Genomic DNA, 15,257 nt, shown 5'->3' on the forward strand with positions numbered 1-15,257 from the left:
GATATGGAAAGTTTCAATATATATATATATTGAAAGTCATTTGTAACAGTCATTTACTCTTAAACATGCATTAACCTGTAATGTTTATAGATGGCCTAAGAAACCAGATCCCGCAGAGTGAACATGAGTCCAGGGAGAAAGTACCTCAGGTTACTTTAAACCCAGGATCCTCTTACTGTGAGGAATGTTTTGCCTTTACTGCACATTATGGTTCTCCATTTTTGTTTTAAAACAAACTTTCTTTGTCAGCAAACCAAGACAAATGAGAGGTCGAGTCCTGTGATTAAAGCTGATTTAAAAAAATTAAAAGAAAGTTACTGGATTAATTCACGATTAGATAACATTTCCTTTAATAATACACGTATCATTTAAATTTATAATTTTAAAAGTAGTAGCTGATTCCATATATGCAGTTCCTGTGTCTGGACGACCCCTGATATTAAATTAAATGTAGATCATTGAAGCTTCATGTAACTCCTTCGCAGCCACGGGGCGCTTGGAGGAGGCGTGGCAAAGCTTAATGTTGTCAAGTGACGCGGGGTGTGACGTAGTCACGGAGTAACGGGCGGATATTTTCAAAATGGAAGATATGGCAAAGTTTTGGAGGGGAACGCGAGAACAACATTTATTCGTCGTGTGAGGACTCCTGTAGCGGCTATCCATGCACTCTGCCTATCGGGGAACATTATTACAAACCTGCACGCGTCTGCGAGGCGAAAAGCCGCCACGATGAGTGTTTCGATCGGAGATAAAATTGAGGTGAGTGCTTTTGTTGGGCTAACGCCCACAAGCTAGCGTCCACTCGGACTGATGGCTTGTTCTCGTGTCAAGTCAAAGGCTGGAGTTACAAGTTAGCTAAACAATATCGCACTGAGAAGGAAAAAAACCACTCAGTTTGCTTAATATAATGGGGATATGTTAAACTTTTATTTAGTCATAGCTAGATATTATACTACTTAAAATCAATTACTAGGCGATAGTTCAGTTTTTCGTTTTTAGCTTGTTTCACGTGTCGTAAAGATATCGCTCTTTACGATTGCCTAAATGTATTCTTCTTCTACTTATTATTATTGTTATTGTTATTTAGTAGTACTAGTAGTGGTGGTAGTAGTAGTTAATGTAGTAGAAAATGTCAACATCGTCTCTGCGGGTGTGCAACCATGCTCCCCCAGGACAGACATTGTTGTGTCGCGTCAGTTTGGGGACCCGTCATGCTGCTTGGAAACGGCTACAAGTGGGTCCTCATTAGCGGGAAGAGACCCGGGATAATTAAAGGTTTTGGTTGGCCATATGACGGCGTCAGGTGTTAGTGGCTTGTTTGGCAGTTAACGTTTGTTGTGGGTGGATTTCTCCCGTGTGGAGTCGTTGGTGGTTGTAGAGAACAATCCAGCAGGTCGTAGGTTACGGGAAGGATGTTTGACCAAGTTCTTCGCCATGGCTTTAACAACCTGACTGCTGACTCCCATGCTAGCAGAGATGAGAAAGGAGGTTTTTGTTATGATCAGGAGTCGAGGATCGAGGTGTTTGCTTTTAAAGCTCTCGCTTCCCGTGGGATTTAAATTTAAAAATGAAATCATGCTCACATTTTCCTGCAGATGCGTTGTTTGTACAACTTCTCTTTTTGTGCACGCAGGACTTCAAGGTCCTCACTCTGCTCGGGAAGGGCTCCTTTGCGTGTGTTTACCGGGCCAAATCGGTGAAGACTGGTCTGGAGGTTGCCATCAAAACGGTGAGATAATCTACATCTTTATCAGTGATGCTGTAAAATTGTAAACTTGGAACTACTGGGTTATGACATATGTTGCCTCCCGTGGGGTTCTTGTGGTCTCTTGACCCGCCCCACAGATGAGCTCTCAGTGTTTCGTTGCCATTGTGGGTGGGAAACTGATTATTAGGATCAAACCAAACTGTACAACATGCCACGCTGAGCCAATGAGTGGCAGGTGTATAATTATCTCTGTTGTTCCCATCTGCAGATTGACAAAAAAGCAATGCACAAAGCCGGCATGGTCCAACGTGTGAGGAACGAGGTGGAGATTCACTGCCGACTGAAGCATCCTTCCATACTGGAGGTAACGCTGACAAGCCACAGATGATTTTTTGCCATAAGGTGCTTGATACACAACACCAACCCTGCTGTTTATTTAAATTTGCCTTCTCCTGTAGTGTATCTATACAATATACATTTTCTGTTTTTTTTTTATGCATCACACACAGTTTAATGATGCACTTTAATAATTTGAAACGTGTGAATGCTTGCTTAGTGTGAGATTTACAGTTAAAGTTAACACCAGTGCTGTAGCTGTAGGGATTCCTGTGTCTTTGTGGGACTGTTGTGTTTGATGATGCATATATCAGCTTTCTGTATTGTTGTCATGGTTATACAGGGCGTCCTTGATAGTACTTTGTGTAGGCGCTCCACCGATTTGTTTCCACTTCACTTAATCAGTAGTCTGGCTAATCTTCAGCTTTAAAGATTAACCAGGAAAGCAGGCAGTGGTGGTCCCACTGACACAGCTTTCAGGACCACAGTAGTACAATCATTTTAAAATCCAGTCAGATATATTCTATATTTTGTTCTTTCTCAATGTTTCCATATTTTGAGACGATGGTAAATGAATCATATTGTTATGTCTTTTGTTTTTGTGAAAGCTTTACAACTACTTTGAGGACAGCAACTATGTGTATTTAGTGTTGGAGATGTGCCACAATGGAGAGATGAGTCGGTACCTCAAAGAGCGAAAGATGCCTTTCTCTGAAGATGAAGGTCAGGCACATGTGTTTTTGTTTAGAAGCCTAAATATGAGTTGTGTTGTCAGCTTTGTGAGTTGCTACTACTGTAAAAAAAACAAACCCCAACAACAACTTTATTTTCGCCCCACAGCGAGACATTTCATGGACCAAACAGTGAAAGGGATGCTCTATTTACATACTCATGGGATCTTGCACAGAGACCTAACTTTGTCCAATCTTCTGCTGACCAGCAACATGAACATTAAGATTGCAGACTTTGGCCTGGCCACTCAGCTCAAACTCCCAAATGAAAAGCACTTCACCATGTGTGGCACACCAAACTACATCTCCCCAGAGGTGGCCACTCGCAGCGCCCACGGGCTGGAATCAGATGTTTGGTCACTGGGATGCATGTTCTATGCTTTCCTGATGGGTCGCCCTCCATTTGACACAGACACAGTCAAGCACACTTTGTCCAAAGTGGTTCTCGGGGACTATGAGATGCCTACCCATGTTTCTCTGGAGGCTCAGGACCTAATTTATCAGCTGCTGCAGAAAGACCCCGCCCAGCGACCCAGCCTCTCTGCAGTACTGGACCACCCATTCATGACCCAGAGCCTGCTGGTCAGGACCAAAGAGCTGGGGCTTGGGGATGACGGGTCCATTGACAGTGGCATTGCCACCATCTCCACAGCCTACACCTCCTCCACCTCTGCCAGCAGCGGCAGTCGCCTCCAGAAGCGAACCAAGCACATGATAGGCTCTGCTCTGCCTAATCGCATGGCACCCATCCCAAGCCTTCCACGCCAGCCCAACAGTGCCTGTTTTGAGGATGGAGACCAGTGGCAGCAGCAGCAGCATCCGCTGGAAAGGTTCAACAGAGAGGGCAGGAGCAGGGCGGCTCACGGTGTAGAAAGCGGAGAGCCTCATTCTCGCTACCTGAGGAGGGCTCACTCTTCAGACCGTCCCATGTCCACTTCAACAGGTTCAACTCATGCTGAGCTGGGGCGATGCCACTCAGAGGAGACTCTGGCTGGTATAGGACGCCCAGTCTTCCCCGTGTCCTCCACTCCACACCCGTTTTCAGAGCACGGAAGACTCCCATCTCCACCTGTCAAGCAGCCAGCAAAGTAAGCAGTCAGTCTGTTGATAATCTTTTTTTCTCTCAGGTTATTGAGACTAACAGATGACACTCTCTATTTCAGTTCTGGGTATTTTTCCACAGAGACCGCACTTCCACCAAATTTGCAATTTCAGGACTTAGAGGGAGTTTCTAATTGGCTCAACACTGAAGGTAAAATAACACTTTTGTGCTCTTTTGGTTGTTTTAATCATGACTACAAAGTTTTCCAAAAGTTTTGCTTTCTTTCTCAGCCTCTGGACAGAGGTCCGCAGATAGCAGCGCCCACAGCAGTAGAGGACCTTTAGGCGTTCACAACTCCTGGTCAGATAAGCCCATGAGCCGAGGCGCGAACCTTCACCCCAACCTGCACCACCAGCTTCTTTCCAACTCCGACTCATACAGGGAGAATATCCCTGGATTAGAGTTCCAACCTCCTCCTGACAGAGAGTTAAAGCTCTCTTCAACCAAACCCAGTACAGATAAGCCGAAGAAAACGCTGAGAGACGTAATCCCGCCTCTGTGCGCCTCCCGACTGAAGCCGATCAGACAGAAGACCAAAAATGCTGTTGTAAGATTTTAATCTTTTTTTTTCTTCCTTTTTTAAAAATTTCTGTGTGAACAGTGGATATATTTTTAGATATCTCATCTTTTTTCTTGTCTTCTATCCAGGTGAGCATTTTGGACACGGGTGAAGTTTGTATGGAGCTGTTAAAATGTCAGAGTGGTCAAGAAAGAGTCAAAGAAGTCCTCCGGATTTCCTGTGATGGCTCAATGGTACAGTTTCTGTAGGGCAATCAGCATTTATCATGCAGTTACTTAATAAATCTTTCCATGTTTGAAAAAAATCTTCAGTCTTGTAAGTTGTGGCTTATTATGACCATCTGCTGTAGGTGACGATATACCAGCCTAATGGTGGAAAGGGTTTTCCTGTGCTGGACTGCCCGCCAGCTCCTCCAGAAGATATTCTCATTTGTAGCTACGAGGATCTTCCAGGTATTCTGACGGATGCATCCCACCCATTAATATCAGATAATAAAATAAAAAAAAAGTGAAATAAAATTGTAATTGAGCTTTTTTTTTTCTTTCTTTTTTTGTCACAGAGAAATACTGGAAAAAGTACCAGTATGCCTCCAAGTTTGTTCAGCTTGTTAAATCCAAGACTCCTAAAGTGACCCTTTACACCAAGTATGCCAAGGTCATGCTGATGGAGAACTCTCCTAACGCGGACCTGGAAGTTTGCTTTTATGATGGTGAGTCCGAGGTGTTTGCTGAACGTCAGTAATGAGGTGGCTGAGCTGATGAGTCTAAATTAACGTGTAAAAACTGCATCGTGCAGGCGCAAAGACCCACAAGACGTCCGAACTTGTGCGAGTGGTGGAGAAGAGCGGGAAGTCGTACACTGTGAAGGGCGAGGCGGGGCTGAGCGGCCTGAGCCCGGAGTGCCGGAGGTATGTGGAGCTGTCGGACGAGGGCCACGCCATGTGTTTATCTCTCGAGGCCGCCATCACTGCAGAGGAGCAGCGCAGCACCAAGGACGTCCCTTTCTTCCCCATAACGATTGGCAGGTGACAGGAAAATTCTGGCCACCTCGTGACAGCTTTCCTTTCTTTTTGTTATATTTCTCGTCTTGCGTGACAAATGTTTGTTTTCTTTTACTTCCCAGGAGACCCGTCAGCTCAGACGCTCCAGGCTCATCGTCTGCGCCCTCGCACCCGGTTCCTCCAGATACAGCATCACCTCCTAAACCTCCACAAATCACTCCTTCGGTAAGTTCTGACATTACAGGATAAAATGAAGAATAATGTGGATTTCCACACCAGACGCTGAGACGTCTCAGGCAAAAACATGTCATGTATGCAGTGTTCACTGGTTTCAGGCAGACGGATTCTTTCCACAGTACAACCAGAAGACTAATAGTGAAAAAATCAAAACATAAAAACAGCACCTGGAGTCATGTGTGGGTGTGCAGGCCGTGATGAGATCTGCATTTGATTTTTACTGATTTATTTCTAGATGATTTCCTACGATGGGTCTGACTTCACCACAGCCAGCCTGAGTAAGAAAAGCTCCCCAGTGCGACAGGACCTCATCCAGAGCACAGGAAAGGTGGTCAAGTCGATATTTGTGCCAAATGTTGGATGGGCGTCCCAGGTAATAGATGACTAATTAATATTTTAAGACTGGGAATGTGAATTGACACTTTGACAAAAACCAAATCCTTGTTTGTTTGTTTGTAGCTGACGAGCGGAGAGGTTTGGGTGCAGTTCAACGATGGTTCTCAGCTGGTGGTTCAGGCAGGAGTTTCCTGCATCACCTACACGTGTCCAGAAGGGAAGATCACCAGGTATGAAATACATTAGAAATGTCTTCTGTGTTCACTTTAAGAGCTGTTTTAAAAACTTTTGTGAGAGTAGAAGTTTTTAATATGGCCATTTCAGAAGCCCCATCCACCTGTTCACATCTTTTGTTTGCATGTGGCAGCCAATCAGAAGAAAGTTTTCTTAAAGATAATGGAAATGGAGCTGAATGGCTTGTTTCACACAGTTGATGAACTGAGTGCTGTAACAGACGCAGAGTGGAGGACAAAGTAGCCCGAGAATAAAAATACAGAGCTTGTTATTTGCTGGATCTTTGGCCAGCTTTCCACACAGAAGAAGCCGCAGTGTATTTGTATGGTACAAAAAGTAAGAAGTGGTGTGTTCTCTGCAGGTATAAGGAGAACGAGAAGTTGCCCGAGCACGTTAAGGAAAAGCTTCACTGTCTCTCGACCATTCTCGGCCTGTTGGCGAGCCCGGCAGCGCGTCACCTGCAGTCCCATTAACACCTTGTGTATAGAGGCCTGTCAAAAAGCTGGAAGTAGCATTAGAAACCGTCATTTCTCTTCTTGTAAATATCTTCTATTTGTGTTGTTTTTACATGTACAGAAGACTGAGATTATGAAAAGATATATTTTTATTTTAATAAGCAGCTATTTTGTATAGTGTCTACATTAGCCCTGTTGGAAAACTTAGTGTTTGTGTGTCTTGTTTTTTTTACTGTTTCCTACTACTATGAAATGTGCGACCGATACACGCTGAAACAATAAAACATCTGGAGGCCGGGTGGAGGATCGCTGCACTTTCTTTTGCAGTCTTCTCTTTGCACTCCGTATTATGACAGAACTGTGTATAAAAGAAATTAAAGTATTTATAGCCAGTTTATGGTTTCAGTAACAGAGAATTCATAAGCATAGTTATGGTAATATAACTGAAACTTAGCTGGCAGTTACCTCTCTTTATATCTAAAGGAGAAAAATGAGGTTAGTTACTCAAAGTAAAGTCTGTCACTTAAAATCAGTGGACCTGAAGTGTTAGAGCCCTGATAATTCACATGGTACAGGAAGAAAAGTAAATACCGATTTCTTTGGTGCTCAAATATTTGCATCCAGACGAGCTCCTTTTGGAAATGCGGTGCTAATTATTTCAGTCGATGTACGTGGAGTCCTGCTAGCGGTTAAACATAAATGGTATTCACCAAGACCTCTTACTAACTCGTTATTCTTGCATCATTCAAATTTTTCCAGACCAAAATACCACACAGAAACTGCTTTGGTTTTATTTGGTTAAGACATTTCATATAATACAAACCCATCACCGATTAGCTCAATGAAGCATCTTTATAGATTTTAAAGGATTTGGGAGCTAAGAGCTAAACTGCACTAATTTAATATCTAGGATACAGAGTAATAGAAAGTCATTAGAGTGGATGTTTTGTTTTGAGATAAAATAGTGTATTTTGGGTAAACTTTCAAGGATCATATTACTATTCTTTTGTCAACTGTCATTTATATAGAAGGAAGGCAAACCATTAAATATGCAAGTTATTTAAAAATAAAACTAAACTGTCGTCTACATGATGTAAATAGTGGAGCCATTTTTCACTCTTAGTGATGGCTAAAAGCACTTCGCACTACAAGCTATACTCACACATTTTATGTACTGGAAGTGCTTTTTATCCATCCCATACACTCATACGCACATGGCTATATCAAAAAGATATCCTTGCGGACTCAAATCTCCGACTCTCTTATAAGCAGGTGAATCACTTGAGTATGATTGTTGTAAAACTTTAAGAAAAAAAAAAAGCAGTGAAACACACCCAGAGTAGTTTCACATGTTTATTTTGCCCTGTTGAATTGGCCATTTAATTAAAAAAGTCACAAAATTGAGGATTCTTCTCGATTACAGAACCGATACAAAACGACATACTGTACGGATGTAAGCATAGGCGCATATACACGTACTGTACAAGACACCCAAGAAGTACACATTCAGGTGGAAGCCAGGAGCATGATGACACCATCTGGGTTGCAGAAATGACCAAGAGTGGGATTAACCATTTATATTTCCCATTTAGAAGCACAGTAAAGAACACGAGATAGGACACAGTATAGTGGCGTACACAGATACTCAGCCTTTTCCAATTTAAACAGGGACTCGACCACAGCTTCCTAGGTGAGGAAACACCTAGACTCATTTTAACCTGGTGTGGTACTTTTGAATTTATTGTTGCTTCACTACATTCTGAAGGCAAATCAAAACCAGGATACTCAGAAGGGTTGTTTACACATGTAGCGAAGGCCAACTTCCACTGTGCCGTCGCTCTTCTTTTGTCCCAGAGAGATGCTGGTGAGGTGGCCGCAATGACACAAATATATCCGCTCACAGGGCAAGCAAGAGGACGGTGGGTTCCCTTGGATGCTGATGGAGGAAAGAAAACAGCAAGGGGAGCTCTCTGGGACAAGAGAAGGAACGCAGTAATCTGTATTTGCTGCAGGTTGGCACTCATTTCCCACTAGATGCTAGAGGGATGCAACAACCGCTCAGCTGATCTGTCCCTTTCACGTCACCTGAACAGCAAGACCCAGAATTTTACCGTCCCTCTACGTAAATCCCCACTTTTTCAAAAACATCACTGCTTTCCATTTATATAAAACATTTCCCCCATAAAATCTCAATAAAATAAAGTTGCTCTTAGTAGATGTAAGGACATTATAAGATTTTAACAAACTCGTTAAAAAAAAAAAAAAAAAATCACAGTGAACACTGGGAACGACAGCTGGACCTCCACCTACTCCCTTCACTTAAAATGTGACACAAATACAGCAGCTGGAACAGCAGACAGGTCAGAGAATAAGGTTTGAAGCACATGAGTGGATTGGACTGTTGGTTTAGTTAACTGGAAGAAGCGCTGAGAGACAATAAAGCTGAACAAATAACTCAATTATCTCAGACTGTTCAGATGAATACTCACTTTAGTTGGGTATTCAAACACACACACACACACACACACACACACACCTGATTTTCTTATTAATCCCAAGTGACAAGCTACACAGCAGCCCCAAGTCTGTCCGTCGGTCAAGTTTGCCTCAGTTTGCTCGCGTGACAGATACAAGCAGTGAAGACACTTGGGGAGTCTGTTTAAGGAGACTACAACCCCCACTGGAATTCTGAAAAATCATGGAATTTCTCGGAAAACATCCACAGACAGATAACATGGGAATGTGATCCTCATCTTCCTGCACTGGAGCGACTCAAACTGCGACTCAAAAAGGATGTAGTTTGTTTATCTAACACACAGAAAAACACCCCCACCCACACACCATAACAATCATTACGAAAAGAAACTTGGTCACATGGTCATGGAGATTTTATCCTCTTAAGATTTGAAAAATAATGCTCTTTTTCTTTTCTCCTCCTACACTCAAATTATATTTAATGGCACTCGGGAAAGAAAAAAAACAAAACACTGCTCCCCTGTTTGTTTAAACCAATAAAACAATCTCATCACTCTCTGCAGTCGATTGGCCACAGTCACATAGCAACCTGGGATCTGTGGAGTAGTGTTCAAATGCCCAAAAGCCTCCTCTCTCTACGCCCTTGCACGTAGCACTCAGTGGTATTGACCAGAATACAAACACACATCACTGGCACAGTTGGCCACAGTGTAAATGTGCCTGTGTGTAAGTGAGTGTGAGAGAGATACAAGGGATCATACATTGCACATCTAGTGGCACATCATTCTCCAGTCCTGATTCGGCCATTCTAATTAGTTACCTCTTCTGGACCCTTTCATCACAGAGACCTCACGCAAGAGAGAGAAAAATAAAATCAGCTATTAGACAAAAGTTCCCAAAGCTCACATTACAGTACTGTTAAAGTCTCATTAGACAAAACGAGGAGAGAAAAAAAGGCAGAGGGAAAAAAAGCTTACATCCAATCACCATTATTTCCAATAACTATATAGGAAAAAGGTTTGTGTCTTGATTAGATATATTATCATCATTAACATCATATTTACTATGATTATTAATTATTATTATCACCACTGTCATCCGTTATTTGTTCAGGGATCAAATAGGGAGGTAAGGGGATGGGAGAGAAAGAAAATAAAAGAAAAAAAAGAAAGTCAGTCACTGGGAGGAAGCCTTGGTAGCTATCGTGGAGACACAGTGCTGCTGGAAGTTGGGTGACATAGCAGAGTTGCAGCCCAGTCTCTGCAGCTCTTTTCCCAGCATGCTGCAGCAGCCCGGGGCTGGCGGGGCAGTGTTGGGTACCGTGGTGCTCACCGGGAGGCTTTTGGGCTGTTCGCCTGCAGGAGGAAAGTCAGGGTTGTGGCTCTGAAGCACGCTGCTGATGTGGTTAAGGAGGTCGTTGAAAAACTCGGGGACGCCCTCGTAACCTGGAAAGAGAAGGCAATATTAAGAAGAAGAAAAGCAGTGACTTCTGGCTGTGTGCTAAATAAACAATATTCTACCTAAACTGTTCTTATAAAGCTGCTCCTGGACACTAAAGGGAACATAAAAGAATTTTCCCTTTAGTGTCCAGAAGGACCCTGAACTTCATATTACATTAAAATAAGACTCATACTTAAAGATGTTTCTGAGGTCATAGCTCAAAAGAGCCTAGGTCTATGTTCCCATACGCTTCCATACACCTTGCAAAAACAGAAGTCGCCCCCTGCTGGCCATTAGAAAGAATGCAGGTTTAAGGTTTTCTGCACAAGCTTCATGCTCTCTTGTGGTTAATAAGAGCAGAAATGCAGTTAGCAGAACCTGTAGCTTAAACAGTTTAGGATTACACAGGTGAAGGCTGCTCTAAGGATGGATTCATTATAACTCCCAGTAAAATCGGAGGTTTATTTTCCACTTAATGAGCAGATACTTTAAAGAAGATGATTTATGTGTGTGTGTCTGTGAGATTGAGGCTGTGCCTACCTGGGAATGCATTGATGTCAATGACGGCGTGCTGGCCTGTTTGATTGTTGATGATTACATCGATGCCAAACAGGGACACGCCCAGTGCTTCTCGCAATGACCTGGACAATTCTCTGATGACATCATCACTGGGTGGCTGAGACACTCCCTCCACGTTCTCTCTCTGGGTGAAACAAATATTAAAATGTGCATTAGCTACACAGCCTTTAAAAGTCAGGGTTGTGGCCCTGAAAAGAACAAAGACATTATAAAAGAAACGAGATGACATTTCATTCAGTGACATTTTGGACGTACCGAGGTCAAGTCTGAGGACGACTCTGGTTTGGAAACATTGTGGCTGTTGAAGAAAATGGCTCTCCTGTCTGAAGCAGAAACAAAGGGAAAGGGTGAGGCGGAATTTTAAAGAGTGTTGACTACACGAAACATAAGAAACTCCCAAAGAATTAGTTCCCAAATCACTTTTCCGACATCAATGGAAAATGTTCGCTCCATGTGTTCCTACCATACACTTTCATGTAGATCAAATACAACATAAGAACTGGTGAAAAATATAACTTCATTATTGAGAAACCTATTTAAGTCTAAAAATGTGACAAAAAATGCTGACTCGTTGAGATTAGTTCCTCATCATGTCCAATTATACATGTTCTCTTCCTGTCCCCACAGTGACTTCTACATTTTTTAAGGCTTTCAATATTTGTGACTAAAGGTAGGATTAATTATTGATAATCATAAAGGCTGCAAAACAGCAGTACTTAGCCCGAGGAACTGTAACCAATGCAAACAATCAGTTTAATATGTAGCTCATGATCCTGAACTAAACAGACTGTTTATGCAAGAAAACAACTTCAGATCAAGGCGGCTTTATTCCTGCAGCCTTATGTCAGACATCAGCTGTGGGTTTACCAGTCTGTTATTCAAATTTTAAAAATATCAGCAAGTTAGGGCATGAAGTGGAAGCAAATTATTAATTATTTTAAAAATGAACAACCTTGCCTGCCAGTTATACTGTTTGCTTATTTCCATGAACCCTCTGACAGTATGTTGTTTTGAATTTTCTCAATAGAGGATACACCAGACCGAAGGACCTTTTCTTAGTATTTAGATACTTTAAACACATCTTATTAAGGCTGCCATGCAAATGCTTCTGGGTGACTTCACTCAGTCGTTTCTCATTGGAAAGTTCCTATTTGACTGCAGTCCTGGTGTCACGGTGCAGCTGTCTAGATTTTCCATCATCTGCACTAGGTGGCGCCACAGTTCAACCATGGCCTTTAGTAAGTAAAACTCATGTTTTCTAAATTTGAATACCTGGTATTTAAAAAACAAACAAAACCCAAAAAAAAAAAATGTAACTAAACCACACTGATGGAATTATTTTTCATCTTAAAAAGTCTTCAAGTCATCCAGGTCGAGTCTGTGAGCTGAAGACAACATCATATCCTGGCGTGCTCAGACCTCCACAAAGGATAAACCAAACAGCCACTTCATAAATGCATAGCCCAGCCACCTCAGCAGAACAAGACTCAGCTGTACACCTGCACCTAAAGGATCAACAATACTGTCGAGGATCCCAGTATTCACTTTGTTTTGAACAAAGATGGTTTGAAAGAGCAGTAAAGGAGGCCGTTTACATGCACTGTGAATGGACCACTTTCAAACGGGACAACCTCCACTAGGAGTAAAATGCCCAGGACTGTGCATGATTTGTTTTTAGAACTGAAGAAGCCTCTTGGATGAGAGGTGAACCCTAAAGAACTGCAGTCGGCCATTTTTTTAAGCTCTCAAGACAAGGCTCTCAGTCATACCTACAATGTGTTGAGTGTTCCATATGTTTACATCAATAGGTTACTCATTGGGCTCGGGTGAGGAATTTTCTTTGATAAATGTGACAGGAATGTATCACAACATTTTTACCTACGTTTTCTCTGATTTCTAACTTGTAATGATTAACATGAATCAGTGTTTGAGAGAAAGGAGTGGAGGGAAACTGTGTGTTCCATCACTGTCCAAATAAATCTGCCCTTCGGCACGGCGAAGGTCGCGGTAATGAAATGTTCGGCGGATTGGCTCATTCATTCCCTGGCTTGATGGGCAAAGCTTCACTTTAAGAAGGAAGGCTGACTGGAACAGCCCATCTCTCACTTTCCAAACACTAACCCATACTTCAACCTTTCAAAGCACCCTTTCCATCACTTTCTAGGTACAAAACTTAATGCATAGCTTCAGGCTGTGGGGGACAATGACCTAAGCGCTGTGCAGGTGTATTGCTGTGCTGTGGTGAGCTTTTCTGTTGTACCAGCATTCCAGGCTGAAACCAGCCATCCTGTCTGCATGGTTACACAAAGCGGACGACTACGCTGTCGGCAAAAATGATTTGCATGTGGGCCTCTGCTGTATCACATGCAAATACTGGAGTCGTTTGTGTCTGGGGATAACCCTTTATTCAAAGACACGTCATGGGTAAAGCTTTTGACATGTTTATGGAGAAAAACACTGCTGCTCTTGTCTAGTTTTGACAACATGTACCAACAGGGTATAACTCAATTGCACTCTGCTGCACCCCTTAAAAGGGCGAACAGGTCCAATCACAGGGACCATAAAGCCATTTTATGAGCTCTTTTATTGGGTAATTTGGAGAAGCTGTGCAGATTGCACAGACTGACCAGTGTGCCTGTAAGCAGCGCTCGGACTTCCCCACCTGTCACTCTCCCTCTCACTGTGTGTCCGTTCTTAACCTTACCTGCAGGTCCAGCAGGGAAGTTCTTAAGGGAAGGTCTCTCCACTACAGTGTAGGAGTCTCCCACCACGAACACTTTGTAAAGCACTGCGTTATGGTTGATGAAACTCTGAATCACACAAGGAGGCTTCACATCCTTCAGGTCCTCTTCACTGAAGATAATGGCCATCTGTGGGCAGGAGGCCACACAATAAATGACAAAGAACTTGACAGGAAACATTGAGGTCAATCAGCAGTTAGAGGCAGGTTAAAATCTAACTTCATTCAGTGCTGCTTGTGCCGCTGAAATTGACACTCCTGGCAAACTAGCCAAATAGACTTAATGCCTCCACAGTGTTATACCTACATGAGGTATAACACTATCAGATTTTGCTGTTTGGACTAGAGTTAAATGACAATCCTCTAACAGAACAGGTATCAGCTAAAGCAAACTTTGGAGGGTGTGAGTGACCTCTGAATCCTGCGGGCCTCTTACCTCATGGGAGTTGGTGCCATGAGCCACCCGTGTTTTGCAAACTGTGGAAGAAATGAAGACAAAGAAAAGCGCAGAGTTTACAGCAGAGCACAAACCCTTAAATTTTTTTGTTATATTTGAGATGATGATGAACAAAGAAACATGGCAACAGGTTTTTTTTTTAAAAAAAAAAGTGTGGTGAGTAGAAGGAATTAAGATGACAACAGCGGAGCTACTCACTGAAGGGGAATGAGAGTCCTTGCCTCTTGATTTGCTCCAGCACGTCTGGGCTGCACTCAGTGTTGAGGACCATGAATGGAGGAGAGCAAATCCTCTCATCTATATATTTTAAATAAATAAATAAATAAATAAATAAGAGAAAAAGGTGAAAGACTATATTAATGCTCAGGAGATGTGTACTCTTGGTTATTTTCACTACAGAAACTTATAAAAGTTATTGCTTTGTTTAATCCACAGTTCAAATTTGGAAGATTTAAGACATCAAACTCATTTTCTTCTGCAGTTTTAGCTTTAACATACAGTTTCAACATAACGTTTCAGCAACTCACATGGCTAACAGTCATATGCTATGACCTGTAGTACTAGGTCAAAAAGTTATTTTTATAACTCATCCCTGTGATGTGTTTACACAAGAAACACAGCAGAGGCCATCTGGTACTGTCCTTCTGCTCCTTACAAACACATACGTTAAATTAATCATAGAGACTACTTGCTTAACCTTAACCACCACCTTTTTGTTGTTGATCCCTTTAGGGATCACAGCAGTGACTCATTACTTCCTATTCCTAGTACAGTCTTCTGTCATGTCACTTCTGTCCTTCACTACATCCATGAATCCTCTCTGTGACATCCATCTTCAACATCCTTTGTTCAATAAATCCACCATCCCTTCTCATGTCCAAAAGACTTCTTTTATGTCCATAAAATA

General features: G+C 42.4%; 2 protein-coding genes across 3 annotated transcripts in view; one reads left to right on the forward strand and one right to left on the reverse strand.

Moving 5' to 3' along the window:
* The first annotated feature begins 542 nt into the window (after window positions 1-542).
* On the forward strand, window positions 543-6,973 carry plk4 (polo-like kinase 4 (Drosophila)). Of its 2 annotated transcripts, none has more exons than XM_005724002.1 (15): window positions 543-759; window positions 1,634-1,729; window positions 1,977-2,072; window positions 2,653-2,767; window positions 2,885-3,863; window positions 3,939-4,027; window positions 4,108-4,424; window positions 4,526-4,630; window positions 4,747-4,849; window positions 4,957-5,106; window positions 5,193-5,421; window positions 5,520-5,622; window positions 5,870-6,007; window positions 6,094-6,200; window positions 6,566-6,973. In XM_005724002.1, exons 1-15 carry the CDS (start codon window positions 730-732, stop codon window positions 6,675-6,677), a joined length of 2,769 nt encoding a protein of 922 aa, XP_005724059.1. In that variant the 5' UTR covers window positions 543-729; the 3' UTR covers window positions 6,678-6,973. The 2 variants fall into 2 exon arrangements, with proteins under 2 accessions (XP_005724059.1, XP_005724058.1); XM_005724001.1 differs by lacking the exon at window positions 543-759 and adding an exon at window positions 1,410-1,520.
* A 1,025-nt stretch (window positions 6,974-7,998) lies between these two features.
* The window catches only part of itpk1b (inositol-tetrakisphosphate 1-kinase b), a 31,665-nt gene continuing 24,406 nt past the window's right edge, over window positions 7,999-15,257 (reverse strand). The window contains exons 6-11 of the mRNA XM_005724003.2: window positions 14,549-14,647; window positions 14,330-14,370; window positions 13,858-14,023; window positions 11,409-11,476; window positions 11,115-11,277; window positions 7,999-10,579 (exon numbers count right to left, since the gene is read on the reverse strand). Coding sequence (XP_005724060.1) covers window positions 10,311-10,579; window positions 11,115-11,277; window positions 11,409-11,476; window positions 13,858-14,023; window positions 14,330-14,370; window positions 14,549-14,647 — 806 coding nt within the window. The 3' untranslated portion in view covers window positions 7,999-10,310. The remainder of the gene's footprint in view (window positions 10,580-11,114; window positions 11,278-11,408; window positions 11,477-13,857; window positions 14,024-14,329; window positions 14,371-14,548; window positions 14,648-15,257) is intronic.

Source organism: Pundamilia nyererei, unplaced genomic scaffold, assembly GCF_000239375.1.
Source record: "Pundamilia nyererei isolate P.nyererei 1_Seehausen unplaced genomic scaffold, PunNye1.0 scaffold00010, whole genome shotgun sequence".
Lineage (NCBI taxonomy): Eukaryota > Metazoa > Chordata > Actinopteri > Cichliformes > Cichlidae > Pundamilia > Pundamilia nyererei.

Coding starts and splice junctions, on each gene's coding strand:
- plk4 (XM_005724001.1), top strand. CDS start 1,413: ATGTTTGACCAAGTTCTTCGCCATGGCTTTAACAACCTGACTGCTGAC. Junction 4,425..4,525: donor AGAAGACCAAAAATGCTGTT/GTAAGATTTTAA, acceptor TCTTCTATCCAG/GTGAGCATTTTGGACACGGG. Junction 6,201..6,565: donor CCAGAAGGGAAGATCACCAG/GTATGAAATACA, acceptor TGTTCTCTGCAG/GTATAAGGAGAACGAGAAGT.